At 40.7% G+C, this 22,554-nt stretch overlaps 1 protein-coding gene across 5 annotated transcripts in view; it reads left to right on the forward strand.

Annotated features, from left to right (window-relative positions):
- AOPEP (aminopeptidase O (putative)) overlaps positions 1 to 22,554 on the forward strand; it is a 384,314-nt gene that overhangs the window by 89,588 nt on the left and 272,172 nt on the right. For 4 of the 5 annotated variants that reach the window (XM_056127530.1, XM_056127531.1, XM_056127532.1 and 1 more), the window contains exon 4: positions 9,755 to 9,908. In XM_056127530.1, the coding sequence (XP_055983505.1) occupies positions 9,755 to 9,908 (154 nt within the window). The remainder of the gene's footprint in view (positions 1 to 9,754; positions 9,909 to 22,554) is intronic. The other variant, XM_056127533.1, reaches the window with a different exon arrangement.

The raw sequence follows: 22,554 nt of genomic DNA on the forward strand, positions 1-22,554 counted from the left end.
AGCACCACACAAGGCCCGGGGCGGGGGGTCAGACCTGCTGAGCACATTTGAAGAGCAAGCACTGCAGCACAGTGTTCAGGAGACTCGTGAGCACTGCAGGGAAGTATGAGTTTTTGGGTTTTTTTGTTTGTTTGTTTGTTTGTTTGCTTTTTGGGTCACACCCAGCGATGCACAGGGGTTACTCCTGGCTCTGCGCTCAGGAATTACACCTGGCGGTGCTCAGGGGACCATATGGGATGCTGGGAATCGAACCCGGGTCCACTGCAGGAAGTATGAGCCACACTAGGATGCGTAAGTGCCACAGCCAGGACACAGCAGGGGCAACAGCAGCAACGAGGGGAAAGATGAGAATAAGTGAACAAGCAAGAAAAAAGACCATATTATAAACTTGTTATACATGTTGTTTTTTTTATAAAGCATCAATACAGAAAATTTCAGGGTTTTTTTTTTTTTTTTTTTTTTTTTTAGAATTGAAAATATTTGGATTGTAGCAGCTTCTGGCCCGAGTATGAGAGCATTATCTGATATTGCCTGACTAGAGCGACCGTGAACTCAATTGTAACAATTTTTCTTCTGAATTCCAGTTTGAGAAGGTAGCATACAGACGTTAGGGGGATTTTTGAAAAGATCCTGTTTTACAGAAGCTGTCCCGAAAGGGGGTAAGATGTGAGGTTGGTGCTCCTCAGGTTTTCAGTGAGGCGCTGCTGCTTCCTGCCGCCCCCCTCCCTGTGAGCCTCGCTCATCAATCCTGCCGAGAAGTCCTCTCGTGGTGTGATGGGCTTCTGGCCGCCGCAGAGGCAGAAAGCTCTGAGTTTCTCTGAGTACAGTGTGTTCTCTTTGTTTGCAGCTGGTGTCGTGAGGGAGGCTAGTAAGCGAGTTGAATCAAAAAAGGAAAATTAAGGCATTCACTGTCTGTTTAATTGAGGATGGCTCATTTAAAGTAAACACTATTTAGTCTTCAAATAGCCCATTCTATATGAAGTCATACAGGATGCCCCCTCCGGGCTGTCATTCTCCTGTAAATGGGTGGCTTTGTGTGTGCTGTGTGTATCCATTCAACCTTGAGCCCCATATGTGGGCCTCATTAGGCAACAGGCTCCAGTGCACATGTGGCAGCCATACCGTCAGCATCCGCGCTCCTAGGAAAATTCGGCCCAAGCAGCCAGGAGGCAGTTGCAGAGATGACAGAATTAGCACTTATTTAATACTATGTGCCAATTACCGTGCCTGCTTTATATGTGTATATAGAGCATCTAGTTTCATCTTCATAATCCTACAGGAGATACTATGATTCTTCCTCCTTTGTTGCATATGAGGAAGCCAAATACATTGAGAGATTAAGTAATGTGCCCAAACTGGTAAGCGTGGAGCAGGCAATTGAACCCCAGCAATCAGATTTCAGAACTGGAGTTTAGTCAATGAACACACTCGAAAGAAATGAACTCGTCAGTTCTATTTGTAAGGTTAGGCTTATTCCAAACAATACATAATCCAGAAATGGTTTCGCTTTGTCTCTGGAATACATGGCCTGCTTTCTGGGAGTACAGTCACCAGCATGTCATTTGATTTTTTTTCACATTGTGGTTAGACAAAACTGCAGTCACCTATTCCCTAGCAGCGTGCTCACTGTGGTGGGCTGCACAGAACCAGTCATGAGCAGAGACTGTGGCACCCAAGGGAAGGCACTGGGCGTGCTGTCGGGTGGTGAATCAGGACGAATCTCCCCCACAGTGCAGAAAGCACTGCCCACATTTGATCATTACTTCTTGTAATCTTGAAAAAGTATATTTGCTTTAAAAGCTTGAAGTCTCAAACACTTTATTCCAAATGTGTTCCACTCAGTAGAGGAACTTTTAAGAATCTACAAAAATTTGAACCATTGAGAGTTATGTAGGAGAGACATTGGGCATCTTAAATTATGGGGTTTATGTGATGTTTTTCAATACATTTCCCCCCAAAAAATAATTTTTTTCCATTCTTTAACTTCAAAAAACTTCAAGAGAGTGTCAGTTTTTAAATTGCTTCAAACAAAAAAATAATCTTTTCCAGTGACACACCTTTTTTTGGTTCTCAGTACCTTCCTCATTTCACCTTGAGGGTACAGATATTAAGATAAAATGCTGGGAATTGGTATGATTGGACACTGTGTATGGTTCCTCATGACTTTGTTCAGCCATCTAATTTATACGTGTATTTCAATCACAGTATTCTCTCTTAAGAGCAGTTTCTGTGTCTGCAGTTTTCACAAGTCTCATATGGCACATCTATCAGAACCAAATGTACAACAAAAAGTCAGTTTAGAAGTTTATGCAGGGCTGGAGAGATTGCTTAATGAACTAAGGGTTTGATCCAGGGCACAAAGTAGGAGCAGCCCCTGAGCATGGCCAGATGTGGCCTAGAACTTTAAAAAAAAACTCTGAAACACCAGCATTTATAGGGTTTTAAGCTCCCCATCCAGTTCCATTGAAATGTAATTAATATATAACATGTGACATCAAGATATGCAATATGATCGTTTGGTATATGTGTATATAAAGTGTGCTTGCTATATTATATATATATTGAGTGAAATAATCATCACAATAAGATTAGTTAACAAATCTATCACCTCACATAGTTATCATTTGTCTTTGCACTGAGAACTTTCAAGATCTAATTTCTTAGCTACTTACAGATACAGATTTCTTAGCTACTCACAAATAACTCTGATTACAATTGCTGTATATTGTACTCTGGAACTTATTACTCTTATTACTGAACGTTTGTGCTTTTTAAAATACCTTCACCCCATTTCCTTCTCCCTTTCTTTCTAATAGCCACTAGATTTCTACTATTTCTACGTACTCAGATTTTAACATAAGCGAGACTATAATTGATTTGCTTTTCTCTGATTGATATCTTCTGGCTTTCTCTATGTTGTCATAAGTGGCAGATTCCCTTTAATTGGTGTTGGGAGCACACTCAGCAGTGCTTGAGTTCTGGGGTGCCAGGACTGAAGCCAGTCCTCATGCACAACCTGTGCACCTGCCCTGACTCTTACTATTATTCAGTGTGCATATTCCGCAGTCTTGTGTTCCAAGATTCCTCGTAGATACCTAAAACTTAATAGCACTGAACTCTCTACTGTGTTATTTTTCACAAGAACTCATACACCTATGATAAATTTGAACTCATATTCAACTAAGAGGTTACCAACAATAACCAAACATAAAATACAGTGATTGCTAAAATATACTACAGTACAAGTAAAAAATATAAAAATTACAAACAACTACCACGTAATAGCAGACTTCTTTGAATAAGGGGATGATTCATATCCCATATGGGACAGAGAAGGTCAGTATAAGATTTCATCAGCCTATTTAGTACAGTAAGCGGTTCAGAATTTATGAGTTGCTTATTTCTGGGATTTTACATATCTGATTATGGCTCACTGATGCTATGGAAAAGGAAACCCCAGACAGGACCCTTGCGTACCACATGTTATTTATCCATCTGTCAACAGACATCGACAATTCTTCTAGATCTTGGCTACTTTAAGCATAGCTGCAATGAGCATAGGAATGCAGATAGATTTCTTTAAGGGTGTGACTTCATTTCCTCTGGTGTGTATAAACTAGATTGCTGAATTATGCAATCGTTTTCTTTCTTTCCTTCCTTCCTTCCTTCCTTCCTTCCTTCCTTCCTTCCTTCCTTCCTTCCTTCTTTCTAACTTTATTTTGTTTTATTTTTATATTTATTTATTTTTTTGGCTTTTGGGTCATACCCTGTGATGCACAGGGACTACTCCTGGCTCGTGCACTCAGGAGTTAGTCCTGGCGGTGCTCGGGGGACCATATGGGATGCTGGGAATCGAACCTGGGTCAGCTGCATGCAAGGCAAACGCCCCACCCACTGTGCTATCGCTCCAGCCCTCCTTCCTTCCTTCCTTCCTTCCTTCCTTCCTTCCTTCCTTCCTTCCTTCCTCCCTCCCTCCCTCCCTCCCTCCCTTCCTTCCTCCCTCCCTCTCTCCCTCCCTCTCTCCCTCCCTCCCTTTCTCCCTCTTTCTTTCTTTCTTTCTTTCTTTCTTTCTTTCTTTCTTTCTTTCTTTCTTTCTTTCTTTCTTCCTTCCTTCCTTCCTTCCTTTCTCTCTTTCTTTCTCTCTCTCTTTCTTTTTTTGTTTTGGGGCCACTTTTGGCAGCGCTCAGGGCTTATTCCTGGCTCTGTTCTCAGAGATCACTCCTGGCAGTTTCAGGGGACCCTATGAGGTGCCAAGGATCAAACCTGGTTGGCCACATGCAAGGTAGGCACCCTACCCACTGTGCTATCTCTCTGGCTTGGTAGTAATTTTTTGAGAAACTTTCATAGCAACTATTTTCCACAGTTACTCTGCTAGTTTACTGTACCAAGTTACATTCCCACCAACAGTGCGAATGGGTACCCTTTCCTTAACATCCCTGCCAACTCATGTAACTCTTAGTGATGACTTAGTGATGGCTATTCACACGTGCAAGGTGATCTCATTGTGGTTTTAATTTGCATTTCACTTATGATCAACAATATTGAACATCTTTTCAGCAACTGTTGACTATTTTAATATCTTCTTTTGAAGAAAGGTCTTTTCAGGTCCTTAATTCATTTTAATTTTGTTGCATTTTAAATTTTAAAAATGTTCAGATGTTGTAATTACAATATTGTTAATGGTAGGGTTTTATACATACGTTGTTACGTTGTTCCAGCCCCTCCACCAGATTGTTCCCATCCTCAATCTTCCCTCCACCTCTCTCATATCCTTTTTATGTTTTGAACATTATTTTAGGCACTGTGGTTTGCAAAACTGTTCATGCAGGGTTTCATACATAAAATGTTACAGCACCACACGCTCCACCAGAGTAGCTGCTTCTCTCCACAATTATCTCAGTCCCATCCCCCCTCCCCCCATCTCCCCCCATCCCCGCTCAATTTCTAGTTTTTTGAGATGCATCCATATTTTTTCCTATAAAGGCTGGGCCGTTTGACATTTCCACCAACAGTGAATGAGGGTCCTTTCTTCCTCACATTCCTGCCAACAGTGTTAATTTTGTTCTTTGTGATGTGTGCCAGTGTGACACCAGTGGTGTGAGGTGGTATCTTGATATATTCATTTGAATTTCCCTCCTTTATTTTTAACTTGTTATATTACAAACATACCTGTTTTAGGATTCAAGTGTTTCTATTTGGCTGTTTTACTTTCTCCCAGAAGTATTTGCTTCCTGAAAATACTCATGTACTTTCCATTACTGACTGGAGCGATAGCACAGCGGGTAGGGCGTTTGCCATGCACGTGGCCGACCCGGGTTTGATTCCTTTGTCCCTTTCGGAGAGCCCCGCAAGCTACCCAGAGTATCCCGCCCACATGGCAAAGCCTGGCAAGCTACCCATGGTGTATTCCATATGCCAAAAACAGTAATAACAAGTCTCACAATAGAGACGTTACTGGTGCCTGTTTGAGCAAATCGATAAACAACCGGACGACAGTGTGACAGTGCTACAGTGCTACTTTCTATTACATAAAACGGAAGTAACCATTTTCATCTCTTTGAGCCAATCATTTGATATATACATCCACGTGGTTCAGTAAGAGGCCTGGTGGGACTTAGTTGATCTCGATTAGCTCTCACTTCTCTACTCTGCTGATCACCATCACATGATGTTCCCTTCCTTAAATCTCATCTTCCAATTAAAATTAATATCACAACTCTAGTTATAATTATTAATTTTTAAAAAGCTGACTCTGGCACCAAAGTGATAGTATAGCAAATAGGGCATTTGCCTTCCACTTAACCACCTGGGTTTCGTCCCTCGCATCCTATATGGTCCCCCCAAACCCTTCAGAACAGAAGTGATACCTGAGCACAGAGCTAGGAGTAAGTGGCCCAAACCCTCCCATCCCCCCAACCCCTACCCCAACTTTTGTGGGATGTTGTGTATTAACACACATTTTGAAGAGATGTACCCTTAAGCAGGTACAATTTTGTCAACCATTACCTCAAAAGATAGGTCAGTTCTGTAATAAAATTTTGATTATGTAACATTTTAATAGATTAAAAACTCTAAGTTTTCCAAGAATCTGTCTTATTACTTTTCTCAATTGCTTGGTTTTCTATTTGTTCCCAGTGTCTTACTTTTAAAATATAGTTAAAATAGTTCAAGATATTCAGATACATCCCTTTACTTTTATCTTCCTGAGTTCGGTGCGGTTCCCCCTGTAACCGCTCCTGGAAGCAGAGGCCTCTGTTCTGCAAAGCACATGGCTGACTTCTGGGCTCAGCCTTCACGTCATCCTACATATTTCCCTGGTTTCTTTCTTGTTTTGGCTCATCCATCTTCCTCCGTGATTTAGTCTTTTTTGAAGCATACTTTACATGCCCTAATAGCTTCCAGAGAATAGATTGTGTGGGAGTCACTTTTTTCAAAACTTTGCATGTCTGAAAGTGCCCTTATTTTATGTGATTTTTAAATCCCCTTTTGAAGGCTTGTAGGATCTTATTTTAATCCCCCGGGTTCTGAATTTTGTCATGATGTGTCTCGATGCAAGTTGGTTTGTATTTGTTGTCCTGGGTATTGTGTATGACCTTTTAATCTGAAAACTCATGGCCCTTGAATTTAGAGAAACTTTCTGGAAATTTTTTTTTTAATTTTTAAAATCGAATCACAGTGAGATAGACCCTTTACAAAGCTGTTCATGATTAGGTTGCAATCATACAGTGTTCCAGCACCCATTGTTTCACCAATGTACAAGTTTCCCTGCACCAGTGTCCCCAGGATCCCTCCCACCATACCCCCATCCCCCACTCCCCAGCCTGCCTCTATGACAAGTACCTTTCTTCTCCTCCTTCTCCTCCCCTTCCCCTCCTCCTCCCCTCCCCCCTTCTTCCTCCTCCCCCTCCCTCCCCCTCTCTCCCCCTTTTTCCTCCTCCTCCCCCTCCCTCCCCTCCCCTTCTCTCCTCCTCCCCCTCCCTCCTCCTCCTCCTTCTCCTCCTCCTCCTCCTCCTCCTCCTCCTCCTCCTCCTCCTCCATTGTGGTTTGCAGTACAGACACTGAAAGGTTATCATTTCTGGAAATTTTTAACTAATAATTTTCTCTGTTCTACTTCTGTATTGCCTTCTTCTAAACTTTTCTGCACAGTAGGTCTCCTAAGCTGGTTTCTATTTTCCTCTTATTTTTAAAAAATCTTTTTTGTCCTCTGTTTCTTCAGCTCTATGTTCTATTTTGCCCCTGTTATTGGGTTATTCTTTCTTTTACCATGTTTTAACCATGGTAGAATCCTTCCTTCCTTCCTTCTCTCCACAGCTGGTGGTACCCAGGACTTGTTCCTGACTCAGGGATCACTCTTGACAGTGCTCAGGGGAACATATGTGGTGCTGGGGATTGAACGGGGGTCAGCAGCATGCAAGGCAAGCCCCATAATCTCTGTACTATCTCACCAGCCCTATTTTAAAAACTTTTTTTAATCTTTGAATTATTTCTTTTCATATTATACTCTTCTTGTTTGGTACTGTAGTAAACTTCTTTTACTGTACTGTGTTTGGTATTTTCTTGCATAGTCAGTGTCTTCCAAGTTGCTTGTTTCTATTTTGGCCTCTCAGTTTTATTTTTGGGGATTTCTGAAATCCCCAAGGTTTTTGATGTCTCTGTAGATGTTAGGAGTAGGAAACTAAAACGTAGATCTGGAACTGAGGGAAGGCATCGAGTTTGCCAGTGACAAGCTTCCTCATAGGAGACCATGCTCCTGTCGGTGCCTTTGGGCCAGTATTCCCCTTCACTTTCCACCTGTACCATTCTGGGAACCAAGTGAGAGAGATGACTGGTGCTCTCACCAGCTGCGTGTCAGAACAGCAGTTCTCGAAAGCCATGGCTTTCCTTCAGATGCAAGAGGAGCCACTGATACTGAATTTGATCATCACTTGATCACACACCTTTAGCGTCTTGGTAAAACTACGGAAAGCAGATTTCAGGAGTAACCATTCTGCTTCCGGAAGCAGGATGAAATTACACTGATTTCCAAACTTGATACCATGCCACATTTATTCAAACTGGATAGTAGCAGATTTGTTTTTTTCTAAGGTGTGGGTCTTTGTTTTCTATTAAAAATTTTTTTTTTATTTAAGTAGTGCTGTGATTTTTTTCCTTTGGGTTTAAGTTGGTAGAGTTTCTGAGAGAAATAAATAATGATCCCTCTAGTTTCCTTTATTAAGAATTAGTTGAAGCCAAGCAAGCATATGAAAATCAAAATCTAACCTTATCAATTTTTACTAGTTAGCGTAGAAAACTCTTACTTTAGTTCTAATTATATGACCTGATGTTAATATTTCAACTTTGAATTGGAGATCTCAAAGGCCTCTTCATGAGTGTTGAACCCTCTAAAATTAATTTGAGAAAGAGAATAGCTCCTGCAAAGGAGTTGGTAGCGGGCTGAGACAGAGTTCAGCAGTTACTCTTACCAGTTAGTTTCCCTTAAGAGATACCATCAACTTAAAGCAGATAGCCAGAAAAAAAGACTATATTCAGTCTTGTTGTGTAGCACATTAAGGTTTCAGAAGCATCAGAATTATTTTCCCATCTTAAAAGTAAGGAAGTATGGTATTTGTTATAAATTAATAATGACTTATTCCCTTGATAATGCTTACTGTATGGTTTGCACTATGTGGAGGGCATATCCTTGGCTGGAGTGGGGAGCTCAGGGTGTACTTTCAGCCCTTCTATACTCTAAACTGAGAATCCCTGTCTTCATCAAACATCTTTGGACCAGTTTTTCATCTGTTCAATGAGAAGTTGGGGGGTCCACCTCAGTCCATTAACAGATAAAAAGGATAAGAAATGATGCCAGAATTTCTAAAGCATATTATATCCCAAATTGGTACTTCTTAAAACCCATTCATCTTCCTTTCCTATTCTCATTGTTATTATTTTTACTTTATTCATGTTAGAGTGAATTTAGTAAAGAGAATTGAACTGTGTAGTGAGTATTTACTCATTCAACAGAACATCTACTTAGTGCCAACATTATGCCAAGCAATCATGATCAGGTTTGTTCTTGCATCTGTGGGAGCACATGGCCTTTGCTTTTCGGTGTTGGTGGCCTTCAGGACACTGCATTCCCACTCTTTGGTTATAACCTCATTTGAAGGAATCCGCCTTGGCTCTGGGGTTGATCTAAATCACCTGGGCCACCCTGAAACCGTCATCTCTTACGCTTTCCCTGAAATCTGGAACATTGTCCCTTCAGTTTATGTGACCCAGCTCTGAAAACTGGCTCATTCTTTTTTATCATTAAAGTCCTTCAAGTAAGGGAAGCTCAGATAGAGAAGAGAGCACCAAATGAAGGGTGTTGTGAGGACCCTCCCAGGGTGGGAGAGGCATGCTAAAAGTAGTCTATGGTCCAAACTTGGTTGCCACTCAATGCCTCTCTTGCAAAACACAGTACCCTAAAGAAGAGAGAGAGAACAAGGGGGAATACCCTGCCACAGAGGCAGGGTGGGATGGGGGTTGGGGGGGATGCTAGGACCGTGGTGGTGGATGATGGGCACTGGTGGAGGGATGGGTACTTGATCATTGTGTAACTGAAACCCGAGAACAAAATTTGTGGGTCTATAACTGTACCTCATGGTGTTTCACTAATAAAAAAAGAAAAAGAAAAAAAAATAAAGTCCTTCAAGTGCCAAAACCAAAAAACTACAGAGTAGGGTCCAGAATCATATGGTGGCCTCATAGTGTTTCCCCTTCTTGTTTCTAGGGTATTCAAGCTGGCATTACTATGTAACCATGCCCATGCCAGCCTCTACCTTTACAATTGCAGCTGGAGCCTGGGCAGAAGTGGAGCCTGAGACCTTCTCTTCAAATGATCCGTCAACAAAACGAACATTCTCACCATCAGAGGCTGCATTCAGGTCTGTATTTGAAAAACAAACACTTGAGGGAGCAGTGTGTTAGAATTTTCCAAGCTGGGATTGTGAGTTATTGCTGCTCAGAAGCTAAAAGAAAACAGAGTTAATCAGAGGAGGAAAGGCCCTGCAGGAAGGGAAGGAGAATTGTAATATAGGCATGTTTTTTATGCAGAGAGAAGGAGAGAGGGAGTGGGAGAGAGGGGGAGGGGGAAGGAGGGAGGGAGAGGAAAAGAGAGGGGGGTATTTGAATTTCTCGATGAAGTCAAGTGAAATATTTTTGTTTGGTTATATTAACAGAATCCTCGAATGCACCATTTTCAAGCTTTCTACAACTTTTAACTTTGTTGTTCAGAGCTACTTTAGTTAAAAATGCAGCTTACAGACCAATCCACTGTTTGTGTTCCAGTGACTGCTGGAGGGGGTGTCCTGTGAAAGGGGTGGCCTCCTCCTAGGGGAGTTATAGCATGGGAGCTGTTCCAGGCCACAATGTTAGAAGAGTTCTTCAGGGTTAGAGCCCTGTTAACTGTAGCAGCAGTTTCTTCTTTCTTAAGACCGGACTAGAGAAAATCAGTTTAAATTTGTAAGAATTAGTAAAGACGTTCGATTTTCACTTGCACCTTCCCAGATGTTCAACGGATTTTAGCGTTGAGTTTCCAGGGCATAAAGCAGATATCCACAAGAGACAGAGGAGTACGCTAATTGTGCTGGGTCACATTCTAGAATGCCCTTCTAGAATGGACCTTCACGCCCAGCTCATTCTTTATTTTTACACAGGGTCACTAAGTCAGTACCTTCCAAAGGAGAAAGCTCTTTGTAAGAGAGCATATGGTTTGCTTATCCTTAAGAACCACAGAAGATATGCTGTTAATACAAATCTCCTTTGAGTTGGTTTTATGTTGCTTTCACTTTTGTCTACAGTAGTTGGTATTGTTAGGACATTAAGCCATTGAGCCCTGTCTTCTGTCAAGCATGCTTTTTTGCCTGCATTTTGCTTTTTAAAGGAAGGAAAGGAATTTTTACTTTTCATCTCAATAACTTACCTATTTTGGACTGGTTGGTCTCCTTAAGCCATATAGAATATTTTAGATGGTTTATTGGGTTTTACTCATGTAATTTCAGGGGGAAAAGAAAATTGTAGACAGATGTGATGTGTTCTCTGTTCATGTGGGAACATTTAATGTGTTTCGGCCTGTTTATAATCTCTTCCTCTGCCATTGATAGCATAGCAAGGGCCTTCTTTGCAGTTGTGGGAAGACTGAATGTCTGAGTAGGGGAAAGGTGTCCTGGAGACTCATTTGGACCCACAGTAGACTTGATTATAAATAAGAAAGAAACATATTCCATGGCAAGTGATTGAAATGATGGAGTGTCGATTACTACAGCCTTGCTTATGCTGAACTGATGCAGAAGGTATTGTGTGTTTGAAGATAGGGCATGTCTGGATCTAATGATTATCTACTGAGCCTTCAGAGGTGACTTTTCATAATCATCCTTTATTGAGTTGCAACACCTGAAATAGACTTGACTCTCTGCATGGTGATTTAGAATCCTATCTGGATACCTTGAGAGACTGCATATTGCATTCATACCTCCCTTCAAGGATGATATGCCTTCATATCTCCTAAGTCAGAGCCATGGCTGAAGCACTGTCATGACTAGAGTGTGTCCTGCTGGAACAGAAAAGAAAAGTTGAGAGCATTGTCTTTGACCCTGCAGATGTCATCCATACTGATGCATTTCTTCGGGAAAATCACATTTTCCTTTTCTGTATAATAAAAACATTCGAGTTATCAAATTCTTAATTGTATTTTATATTTTACATTCAAACTTTTTTAAAAAACTTTTTTAATTGAATCACTGTGAGATAGACCCTTACAAAACTGTTCATGATTGGATTTCAGTTATACAGTATTCTAACACCCATCCTCCACTAGTGTGCATTTCCTAGTGCCAGTGTCCCCAGGTTCCTTCCCATCACCCCCCACCCCCTACCCCTGCAGGTGCTTTTTCTTCTCTCTCTCTCTCTCTCTCTCTCTCTCTCTCTCTCTCTCTCTCTTTCTCTTTCTCTCTCTCCTTTTGGGCATTGTGGTTTGCAATATTGAATACTGAAAGGTTATCAGGAATATCCCTTTATGTATTTTAACACTCAGATCTTGTCCAGTGTGATCATTCCCAGCTATTATTATCATACTGGTCTCTTCTCTGTTTTACCTACCCGCAGCCCCACACAACACTTGTGGTTAATTCCAACCATTAATCAGTTCTCCTAGCCCCTGTTTTCCCTGGCCATGGATATTAGTCTTCTACTACATATTCTTTTTATATATACCACAGATTTATGTAGTCATTCTATATCTGTCCTTCTCTTTTTGACTCATTTCACTCAGGACGATATTCTCTGTGTCTATCCATTTATAGGCAGATTTCATGACTTCGTTTTTCCTAACAGCTTCACTGTGTAGATGTACCATAGTTTCTTTCTTTATTTGTTTGTTCTTGGGCATTCGGGTTGTTTCCAGATTCTGTCTGTGGTGAATAGTGCTTCAATGAACATAGAAGTACAGATGGTGTTTCTGCTGTGTGCTTTTGGGCCTCCGGGGTATATTCCCAGAAGTGGTATTGCTGGGTCAATGCAAGCTCAATTTCTAGTTTTTTGAGAAATGTCCATATAGCTAAGCTGATTCTAAGGTACTTGATTTTCTGAGGCATGATTGTGAATGGGATTGTTTTCTTCATATCACTTTCTTCTCTCTCATTATTTGCATATAAGGGAGCCATGGACTTTTTGGGTACTGATTTTTTTTGTAGCCTGCAACGTTACTATACAAGTCTATTGTTTCTAGGAGTTTCTGGGTAGAGCCTTTAGGGTTTTCTAAGTATGGTATCATGTCATCTGAAAATAGTGAGAGCTTGACTTCTTCCTTTCCTATCTAGATGCCCTTAATATCCTTTTCCTCCCTAATTGCTGTGGCAAGCACTTCCAGTGCTGTATTGAATAGAAATGGTGAGAGTGGGCATCCTTGTCTTGTCCCTGATCTTAGGGGTTAATGCTTTTAGTTTTTCCTGATTGAGAATAATGCTTGCCATGGACTTGTGGTAGATGGCTTTGACTATATTGAGGAAAGTTCTTTCAATTCCTGTTTTGGTTAGAGTTTTCATCATAAGTGGATGCTGGATCATGTCAAATGCTTTCTCTGCATCTATTGATATGATTGTATGGTTCATTGTCACTGTCACCCCGTTTTTCATTGATTTCCTCGAGCAGGCACCAGTAACGTCTCCATTCATCCTAGCCCTGAGATTTTAGCAAGTGCCATATTGGAGACTCTTCGAGGGTCAGGGGAATGAGACCCGTCATTGTTAGTGGGTTTTGGCATATCGAATATGCCATGCGGAACTTGCCAGACTCTGCTATGTGGGCAGGGTACTTTCGATAGTCTGCTGGGTTCTCCAAGAGTGAGACCTAGACAATAAGAGGTCGCGCTTATTGTTCATTGATCATATGGTTAGCTTTCTTTTATTGATATGATGGATTATATTGATTGTGTTGCGCAGCCATGTGGTCTGGGAAGCGGCCTGGAGCATGGTGGTGGTGGTTGGGCTGGGTCCCTTGGGGTGGGGAGGACTCTCACCCGCTCCACAGCCTGGCGCGGAGTCCAGTGGCATGGTTCTGGAGGCCTTCTTTTATACTCCCTTCTGGGAGGAGCATCTGTGAATTCTGGAGGGTGACCGGTGAGGAGATTATCTGGTGCAGTGAGGGTATGGCTTATGGGTGTGATCCCTGAGTCACGGGAGACTGGGGGAAGAAGGCAGAGGATCTCTGTTCCAGATCCTGTTGAGTCTAGAGTCCAAGGTCACAAAGTTCTGTGGAAATTTGCGGCTCTTGTGAATAGTGACAATAAACATAACTGTGCATATATCTTTTGAATTAGCAATTTTTTTTATTCTTGGAGTGGAATTGCTGCATCAGATAGTAGTTATATTTTTAATTTTTTTGAGAATTCCTCATACTATTTTCCATAGAGACTAATCTCATTCCTACCAATAGTTAAGGATTCTTACTCTTTCACTTCCTTCCTTACAAGCACTTGTTTCTGGACTTTTAAAAAATAGCCATTTTCACTAGTGTGAGGTAATATTTCATGATTGTTGGTCAGTGTATAATGATGCACTCAATGATAAAATAATTTTCATTTGTCTTCTTATCATGTGTATATCTTCTTTGCAGAAGAGTATGGTCAACCCTTTTCATTTTTGACAGTGGGTGTGTTTTGTTGTTGAGTTTTGGAGTTACTTCTATATCTAACTCATTTTACATACCACCCCATTTTTAGAATTATGGTGTGTGCATATTTTCTCTATTTTTCAGGATATCTTTCTGTTTTAGAGTTAGGGTGTGTGTGTGTGTGTGTGTGTGTGTGTGTGTGTGTGTGTGTTCAGTGCAGAAGACTTTTAGTTTGATATAATTATATTTCTTTATTTTTTCAAACTTCACTGCCAATGGAGTTGAATTCCAGAAGGCACCATTAAAGTCAATAACATGAAGTGTTTTTGCATATGTTTTCTGTGACATACCTTACGAATTTGAATCTAACACCAAGTTTTTAATGCAGTTTGATTTAACTTTAGTACCTGGTATGAAATAGTGGCCCTCTGCGTTATTTTGCATGTCTGACCAGTTTTGTCAGCACCATTTGTTGGAAAGTTTTTCTTTTTCCATTTTATGCTCTTGACTCCCTAAAAGGTAATTATTCATATAATTAAAATAAGGGGATTTGTTTCTGTGTTCTCAGTTCAGTTTCATTAGAGTGTCTGTTTTAATTCGAACAACATGCTATTTTGATTACCAGTGTTTTTATTTTTTACTGGGTTACACCCGGCGATCCTCAGGGGTTACTCCTGCCTCTGAGGTATTATTCCTGGCGGTGCTCGGGGGACCCTATGGGATGCTGGGAATTGAACCGGTATCAGCCATGTGCAAGGCAAACAGCCTACCCGCTGTGCTATCACTTCAGCCCCGATTACTAGTGATTTATAATATAACTGAAAGTTGGGGAGCATGATGCCTCTTTATTTTTTTCCTTAGGATTCATTTGGGTGTTTGAGGGTTTTGTGATCCCTCACAGATTTCAATAATGTTTGATCTAGTCCTTAAAGAATACTATGAGGCTGAAAGCAATCCAGAATTACTATTTGTTTCACAACCCCTTCTTCCAAGTTATGCTCAGGGATTGGTCAAACCTCATCACTAGCAAGAACACCCAACCCATGCAGACATACCCCACTGTTGCCTACCTGATAATCAAGGCCTACCTGGGCTAATAGAACCATAGCCATATTTATAGTTTCAAATTTTGCTTAAGTAGCTACTTGTCTATTTACAGTTTCAATTCTATTTATTTAACCAAAGACAGTCTTTGTTTTCTCCTCAAACAAAACCCCCTTCTACCTCCATGCAGGGAAAATTGATTGATCAAGCCCCCACCCCCTCTCACCCCCCATCACCTGCCACCTCAAGAATAAATACCATGTCCTCTCTGAGTTCTCTGAGCCAGTATTTTGGTTGACAGAATCTGGATGACAAACTCTGAGTTCATCAAATTCTGGGGGAATTTTGATACAGGTTGGATTGACTCTGTGTGATACTTTGGGTTGAGTGGTCATTTTAGTAATATTAAATATTTCAAATATATGATATATTAGATTTTTGGTTTTGTGTATTTTTTTACTTCATCTAATAGTGGCTTAGAGTTTTTTGTTTACCTCCTTTATTAAGCAGATACTTGAATATTTTTTGATGCAGTTGTAAATGTGATATTTTATTGATATTATGTTCTTCTAGTTCAATATAAAATGCAACAAGCTTGCAGATTGTTTTTGTTGTTGTTGTTTTGAAGGCCATACCAGTGTTTCTTGGGACTACTCCCCAGCTTATTTCTTGGGGGATCATATTGGGCCAGGATCAAACCACCAGCTCCCAAATGTACAATATATGCCTGTGCCCTTTGCAGTCTCCCTAGCCCTCTGTTTTGATTTTGTATCCTGTCAATTTACTCTGTTGGTTTGTTATATAACTATATTTTGGTGGGATCACTGTCACTGTCACTATCCTCCCGCTGTTCATTGATTTGCTCAAGTGAACCCAGTAACATTGTGAGATATCGAATATGTCACAGGTAGCTTGCCAGGCTTTGCTGTGCGGGCGAGATACTCTCCGTAGCTTGCCCGGCTCTCCGAAAAGGGGCGGAGGAATCAAACCCGGGTCGACCAGGTTGGCTGCGTGCGATAGCACAGCGGGTAGGGCATTTGTATGGCACTAATCCATTTTGGGATTCAATTGGGAGTCTCTGGACCAGGGCTGTTGGTGGACTAAGATGGCACCTGGAGGCAAATTGTGGGCGTGACAGCCAGTCTTCTGGGTGGGCGGGGACCCAGGGAGGAGAAGCCTGGGTCTTCTGCTACCTTAAGGCCTGGAGATTTAGTCCTGGAGTCTGCGTTTCTTGGGAGGATGGGGAGCAGGGGAGGGGGGCTTGCACATGGAAGCTCTTGGTCACTGGGGTTTCATCTGAAGAAGGCGGGAGAGCACACCTGTTCCATCTGGGGTTCCCCGGTGAAATTGGCCCATATGGGGCATGGAGAGATCTCTGGTGCTGTGGTGTCTTCCGAGACTTGCTGCTGTGTCTCTGGGTCAGGGTTGTTGGTGTGTTAAGATCCACATTACAAAATTTTCAGCAGATTATATCTTGGTGAGGTCCATCCTGAGACAGTGGAGTCAGGTTGGGGGTATAGCAGCGATTTTGGATTGTGCAAGCAAACAGCTGCTGGGGGCTCTGCTTGGGAGGGCCAACAGGCCAACCCACCCACTCCGATTTACCCCAGCCATGTGCTGATCAAAGATTAACTGTGGCTTTTCATCTCTTTTGAGATTTATCTGTGGGTCTCTGAAATAAGGTCTCTGAAATAAATGAGCTTGTATAGCTGAGCTGGAAGTGGTTTGTGGGTGTGGCTCCCACATACCTAACTTTTGGCCATTTTATTTCTTGGTAAATTTGGTCCCAAGTTTTTGGGGTCTGGCCATAGGCACAGTTGCAGTTTGGGGATGTCAGGAAGCCTGAAAACACCACCAGGCTGCTAATGCACTCACTGCGCAGGTACAAGTTGACCTGCAGGCGACATCTCTAGGACTTCAGTATTATGTTGAAAAGGATTGGTGAGAGTAACCATTCTTGGCTTGTACCTCATCTTAGAAGAAAAACTTTAAGTTTTATCCTTTGGGTCTGATGTTAGATGTGGTTTGTTGTATGTGGCCTTTCCTTTGTTGAGACACTTTTTATCATAAATTGCTGTTGAATCTTTTCAAAAAATTTCTCTGCATCTGTTGTTATGATCAATTGATTTTTATCTTTTATTTTGTTAATATTATGTTCATGTGCATCCTTTTATACCAAGAACATATATACTTAGTCATAATACTTTCCTTTCAATTTTTAAAAAAAAATTGAATTACAGTGAGATACACACAAGCTTTTTCATGTTTCCAACACCTATCTCTTCACCAATGTACAGACCCCAGTTATTCTTCTCTTCCCTGCTCTACCCCACCTGCCTCTTGTGGCAGGCAATTTTCTTCTCTCTCTCTCTCTCTCTCTCTCTCTCTCTCTCTTCCCCTCACTCTCTCTCACTCTTTATCTTTCTCTTGGGCATTATGGTTGGCACTACAGATACTGAGAGGTTATCATGTGTATCCTTTTACCTACTTTCAGCACTCAGTTCTTGTCCAGAGTGATCATTTGATACTACCCTTTATTTTATTTTATTTTTTCTTTTTGGGTCATACCCAGCAATGCTCAGGGGTTACCCTTGGCTTGTGCACTCAGGAATTACTCCTGGCGGTACTGGGACGACCATATGGGATGCCAGGGATTGAACCCAGGTCTGCCGCATGCAAGACAAATGCCCTACCCACTGTGCTATCTTTCCGGCCCCTGATAGTGTTTAATTTGGATTGCTAAGATTTTCTTTCTTGGGAATCTGCCTGCCACAGAAGCGTGGGGGGATGGGAAGGGAATAGGGGAGGGATACTGGGAACGCTGGTGGTCGAGAATGGGAACTGGTGGAGAGATGGGTACTTGATCATTGTATGACTGAAACGTGAACACAAAAGTTTGTAAGTCTGTAACTATTTCAGAAGGTGATTCATTAAAAAATTAAAAATTAAAAAGAATATTTTATTTCTATTTTTATTGGAATATCAGGCTGTACAGTACTGTTTCATGTATACATCATTCCAGCACCACACCCATCATCAGAGTGCTCACTTCCTTCCACCAGTGCTCCAAGGCCCCACCCAGTGTCTGTCCCACAACACTCTAGTTCTGTTGCTTTGGGTCCCTTGTTGCTGTCCTATTATGCATCTTTGTGTCCTAAATCTGCATCTGTCACTTTCCTTCTGCCTGATCCCACTCAGCATAGTACCTCTGCCTCTATTTAAAGAGTATCAGATTCCATGATTACATCTTTTGCTAAGACTTTGATTATGCTGAATTCTAAAAAAAAAAAAAAACTAGTGTTCTCTCTTCTTCTCTACTTTCAGGGCTAATTGTTTCTTTGAGGAGTGTCCACTTCAATCATATATTCCTTAGGAAGACTAGGGACAAGCAGAGAAATGTGATATTCCTGGAAATATGTGATGAGGTAGAAGGTAGCAACCTTGCCCTCTCTGTTCTCCCTGCTTTCAAAAAGCAAGTTTTCTCCACATTAGTAATTGTGAAGTGAGCAGGATATGACCAAGTCAGATGAAGGTTCTGGACAGAGATCGTAGCTACAGTTCCAGAGGGGTCTCAGGAAAGGGAGTAAATACAATTTCCCTTATGTCCATCTGTGTTTAAAACTAATTGTGATTTACACAGAAGAGCCAGCTAAACATTTTATTGATGACAGGAGCTGTGCTGAAGGAATGCGCAGTGCACAGTTCCAGTGGTCTTTCTTATACTTTATTTCCAAATTAGACAGATTTACTCTCCCAGTTACCAACCAGCTGCTGGTTTCTCAACACACATGCAGATAGTTTGCCAGTTGGCCCAAAAGTTACACACAGACTTAAAAGAGAAAGACCAGGGTAACCAAGCTGATCAAGAAGAGCCCAGAAAGAGGTCAGGAGTCCCCTCCAGGGGAGCAAGCCCCTGTATGGAACACCAGGCCAATGGAATGGCATTGTCTTCCATGCCAGACTGCTGATAAGATAGCTTATATTTACTTATTCCTTCAATGAACTGCATGCTTTTTTTTTAATTTTGATATTTTTTGAGACACCATGAGATAGAGTTCCAAAGCTGACCATTTCAGTCATACAGTGTTCCAATACCCATCTGTGCTTCTTTGCATGTCTTTTTAGTAATTAGGGAGTGGCATTGTTTTTATCTCCTAAATCTTGCCTCCACATTGTGTTCACAGACAAAAGGTTCTCTGAGTGCCAACAGTGGTGGTGTTTTTTGTTATAGTCACATCTGGTCCCTCTGCCTTCCCCATCCCCCTCTCTATATCAAAGTTTAAGACCACCAGTTGGAGTCGCACGATGTAACTTTTACAGGGGCCTTAAAGTGTTCATCTGGATCCCAGAGATGTGACCAGATTATTCATCACTGAACTTTTGATCAATGTTCTTATGGGCTAACTTGTGGGAAGAGCAATCCTTTTTTGAGCATGTTCTAGCCTGTCTGTGTATTTTAGTAAATAGGTTAGTTATAAGGCATTTAGGAACACTGTTAAAAGGTTGTTATTTTTATTTTTCCACTAGTATAAACTTCTCCAGCCATAGGAGAATCTTTGTATTATGTCTAACCTTTGGAAGTCTTTGTTTCAAGGCATTGTCTTTACAACTTATGTTTAAGCATGACATGGAAACTTGGATACAGTCCAGAGAACGCCAATAAACGTGATTAAAAGCATGAAGAATAGGCACCACAAGAAAGAAGAAAAGTCTTTGTGGTCATTCAACCCAGAGAAGTGCAGACTCGGTGAGGGGTGAGGTCTTCAGAGCTTAAAACTCTGTGGAAAGATGCCGGGCACACATTGGAGGAGGCCCGGATCTCTATCTCTTCAAAGGTATAGAAAAGAAATTATATAGATCAATAATAGAGGAAAAGGCCAATTTCAACATACCCCCCCTTCTTTAATCTCATTGACTTGATTTGATTCTTTACTCTGTGATCAACATACTTTTGTTGTCTTTAATGCCGCCATGTCATTTTTATTTGTCACATACTGATTGCCCTAGGGAAATATTGCCTGACTACCCCCAGAAGGGCCAGGGCTGTGTATCAGTGGTAGAGCCCATGAATGTAATGCCCTGAATTTGATGCTATTCATTGAGTTAAAAAAAAAAAAAAAGAGGACCAGAAAGATGCTACAGAGGTTAAGGCACTTGCTTTGAGCATGATCGACCTTGGTTGGATCCATGATCCCATATTATGATTACCTAAGCACCACCAAGAGTGATCCCTAAGCACAGAGCCAGGGTTAACCAGAAAAAAAATGGAAAAAAGATCCAACACACATCACCTGCTCTCTGATACTCCTATATTATCATATACATTTATACTGAAATTATTGTAAGCGTTACTTTGGAAGCATTTTAAACACTTGTGACTTTTATAGTAACTAAGCATCTACTCTGCTAGCTAAGATATGCTATTTCTGTTTTGTAAACATTTCACTGTGTTACTGAAATTAGAAATTTTAATATTTTTCTCCCAGCAAAACTGTAACCTCCTCAAAGTTAGGGTCAGAGATATATTTATTTGTGTGTACTCTAACATAGTATAGGTTGCCTTATACAAACCAAGAACAGAGGAAATAGTGACAAAATTAGGTTGATCCAGGAGAGGGGTTGTGAAAATATGATGTGCATACCCAAGGGAGAATTTCTGTAGAAGTTCAGCTGTATGAGAGAAACATTTATGTCTGTTTCAGTACAGCCTTGTCTTAAAGTAAGATAAAAGAACCTCTTGAGACAATTTTCAGTCTTGTGATTCTTATTCCTTGGGAATATCTTCTGTAAAATAATTTTATTAGAGAAAGTCATGGCTTGACATTGCTTTACCAGTTCTTCTCATTCATCGCAACATTGAGACAGTACCAACAAGGGACTACAGGAACCAGAGAACCACAGAGCTGATGAACTCAACTTAAAGAAAACCCTCCTGGGTACCAGATTTACTCAAGAAGACCCATGAAATTAATGAGAAAGAAAGTTCAGGAGGAAAGAGACTATATTAATTTGCAACGTGGTGAAAACATAGTTCTTAATTTTTAAGAATGTTTTCTGGGTAAATTCACATAATTTATTTCGTGTTTGTTTTTGGACCACTCCTTGTGGTGCTCAGGAGTTACTCCTGGTGATGTTCAGGGGAACCTAATGTGGTAATGGGAATTGAACTGTGGTTAGTCTCATGCTGTGAGACAAGTATCTAAACCAGTGAGTTGAAGAGAAAATGAGAAGGAAATGAAAAGATTTCTGAAAGCAAATCAGACTGAAGTCACAAGTTACCAGAACATGCAGGACACAGCAAAAGTAGTGGTAAGGAGGAATTTCATAGCAATGCAAGTGTTCTTTAAGAAGCTAGAAAGGACACAGAAAAATAACCTAACAACACAGCTCAATCAACTAGTTAAAGAATAACAACGGGAATCCAACGAAAACAGAAAGAAAGAAATAGAACGTTAGAACAGAAATCAATGAAATGAAAATTGAAAACAAAAACAAAAACAAAAAACCCAACCCCCTTTAAAGTTCAATGAAAACAAGAGCAGGTTCTTTAAAAGAATAAAAAAGATTGAGTGTGGAGGGGGAGAAACAAACAAAGAAAGAAAATTCTAATAAACCAAATTAGAAATGAATGGATGTCTTCACAACAGATATTCTTCACAACAGAAATTCAAAAGATTATCAGGGATCACTATGAAAATCTTTATGCTACAAAACTGGAGCAGATAGAAGATAAGGATAAATTTTGATAGTCTTATATAGCCTTCTAAGGTTGAACCAAGAGGAAAAAGACCACCTAGAGAGATTAATAACTGTCACGAAAATTGAAATTAATTATTAAGGTAACCATAAGTCTCCCTCGAAACAAATGTCCTGGCCCACATGGGTTTATGAACAAGTTTTTCCAAACCTTCAGAGACCTACTTCCAATCTTTTTCAGGTTCTTCCAGAAAGTTGAAGAAACAGAAACCCTCACAAACCATTACTATAAGACATACATTACTCTGATACCAAAAGCAGATAAAAATATCACTAAAAATAAAATTGTAGACCTGTATCTTTGATGAATACAGACACGAAGATCTTTAAAAAAACTCTCAGAAGCCAAATTTAACAATATATCAAAAAAGATCACACATCATGATCAATTAGGATTTATCTCAGGAATGCTAGGATGGTTTAATACATGCAAGGCAATCAATGTAACACACCATATCAATACAAGGGGAAGAAATCATGTTCATATCAGAAGATGCAAAGAAAGCATTTGACAAGTTCCAATACTTCATCTTAATTAAAAAATCTCAATAAAATAGGGATGGAAGGAAAATTCCTCAGTATACTTAAAGCTATTTACCATAAACCCAGGCTAATGTCAGTCAT

The sequence above is a fragment of the Sorex fumeus genome, unplaced genomic scaffold (genome assembly GCF_029834395.1).
Source record: "Sorex fumeus unplaced genomic scaffold, SorFum_2.1 ptg000063l, whole genome shotgun sequence".
Classification (NCBI taxonomy): domain Eukaryota; kingdom Metazoa; phylum Chordata; class Mammalia; order Eulipotyphla; family Soricidae; genus Sorex; species Sorex fumeus.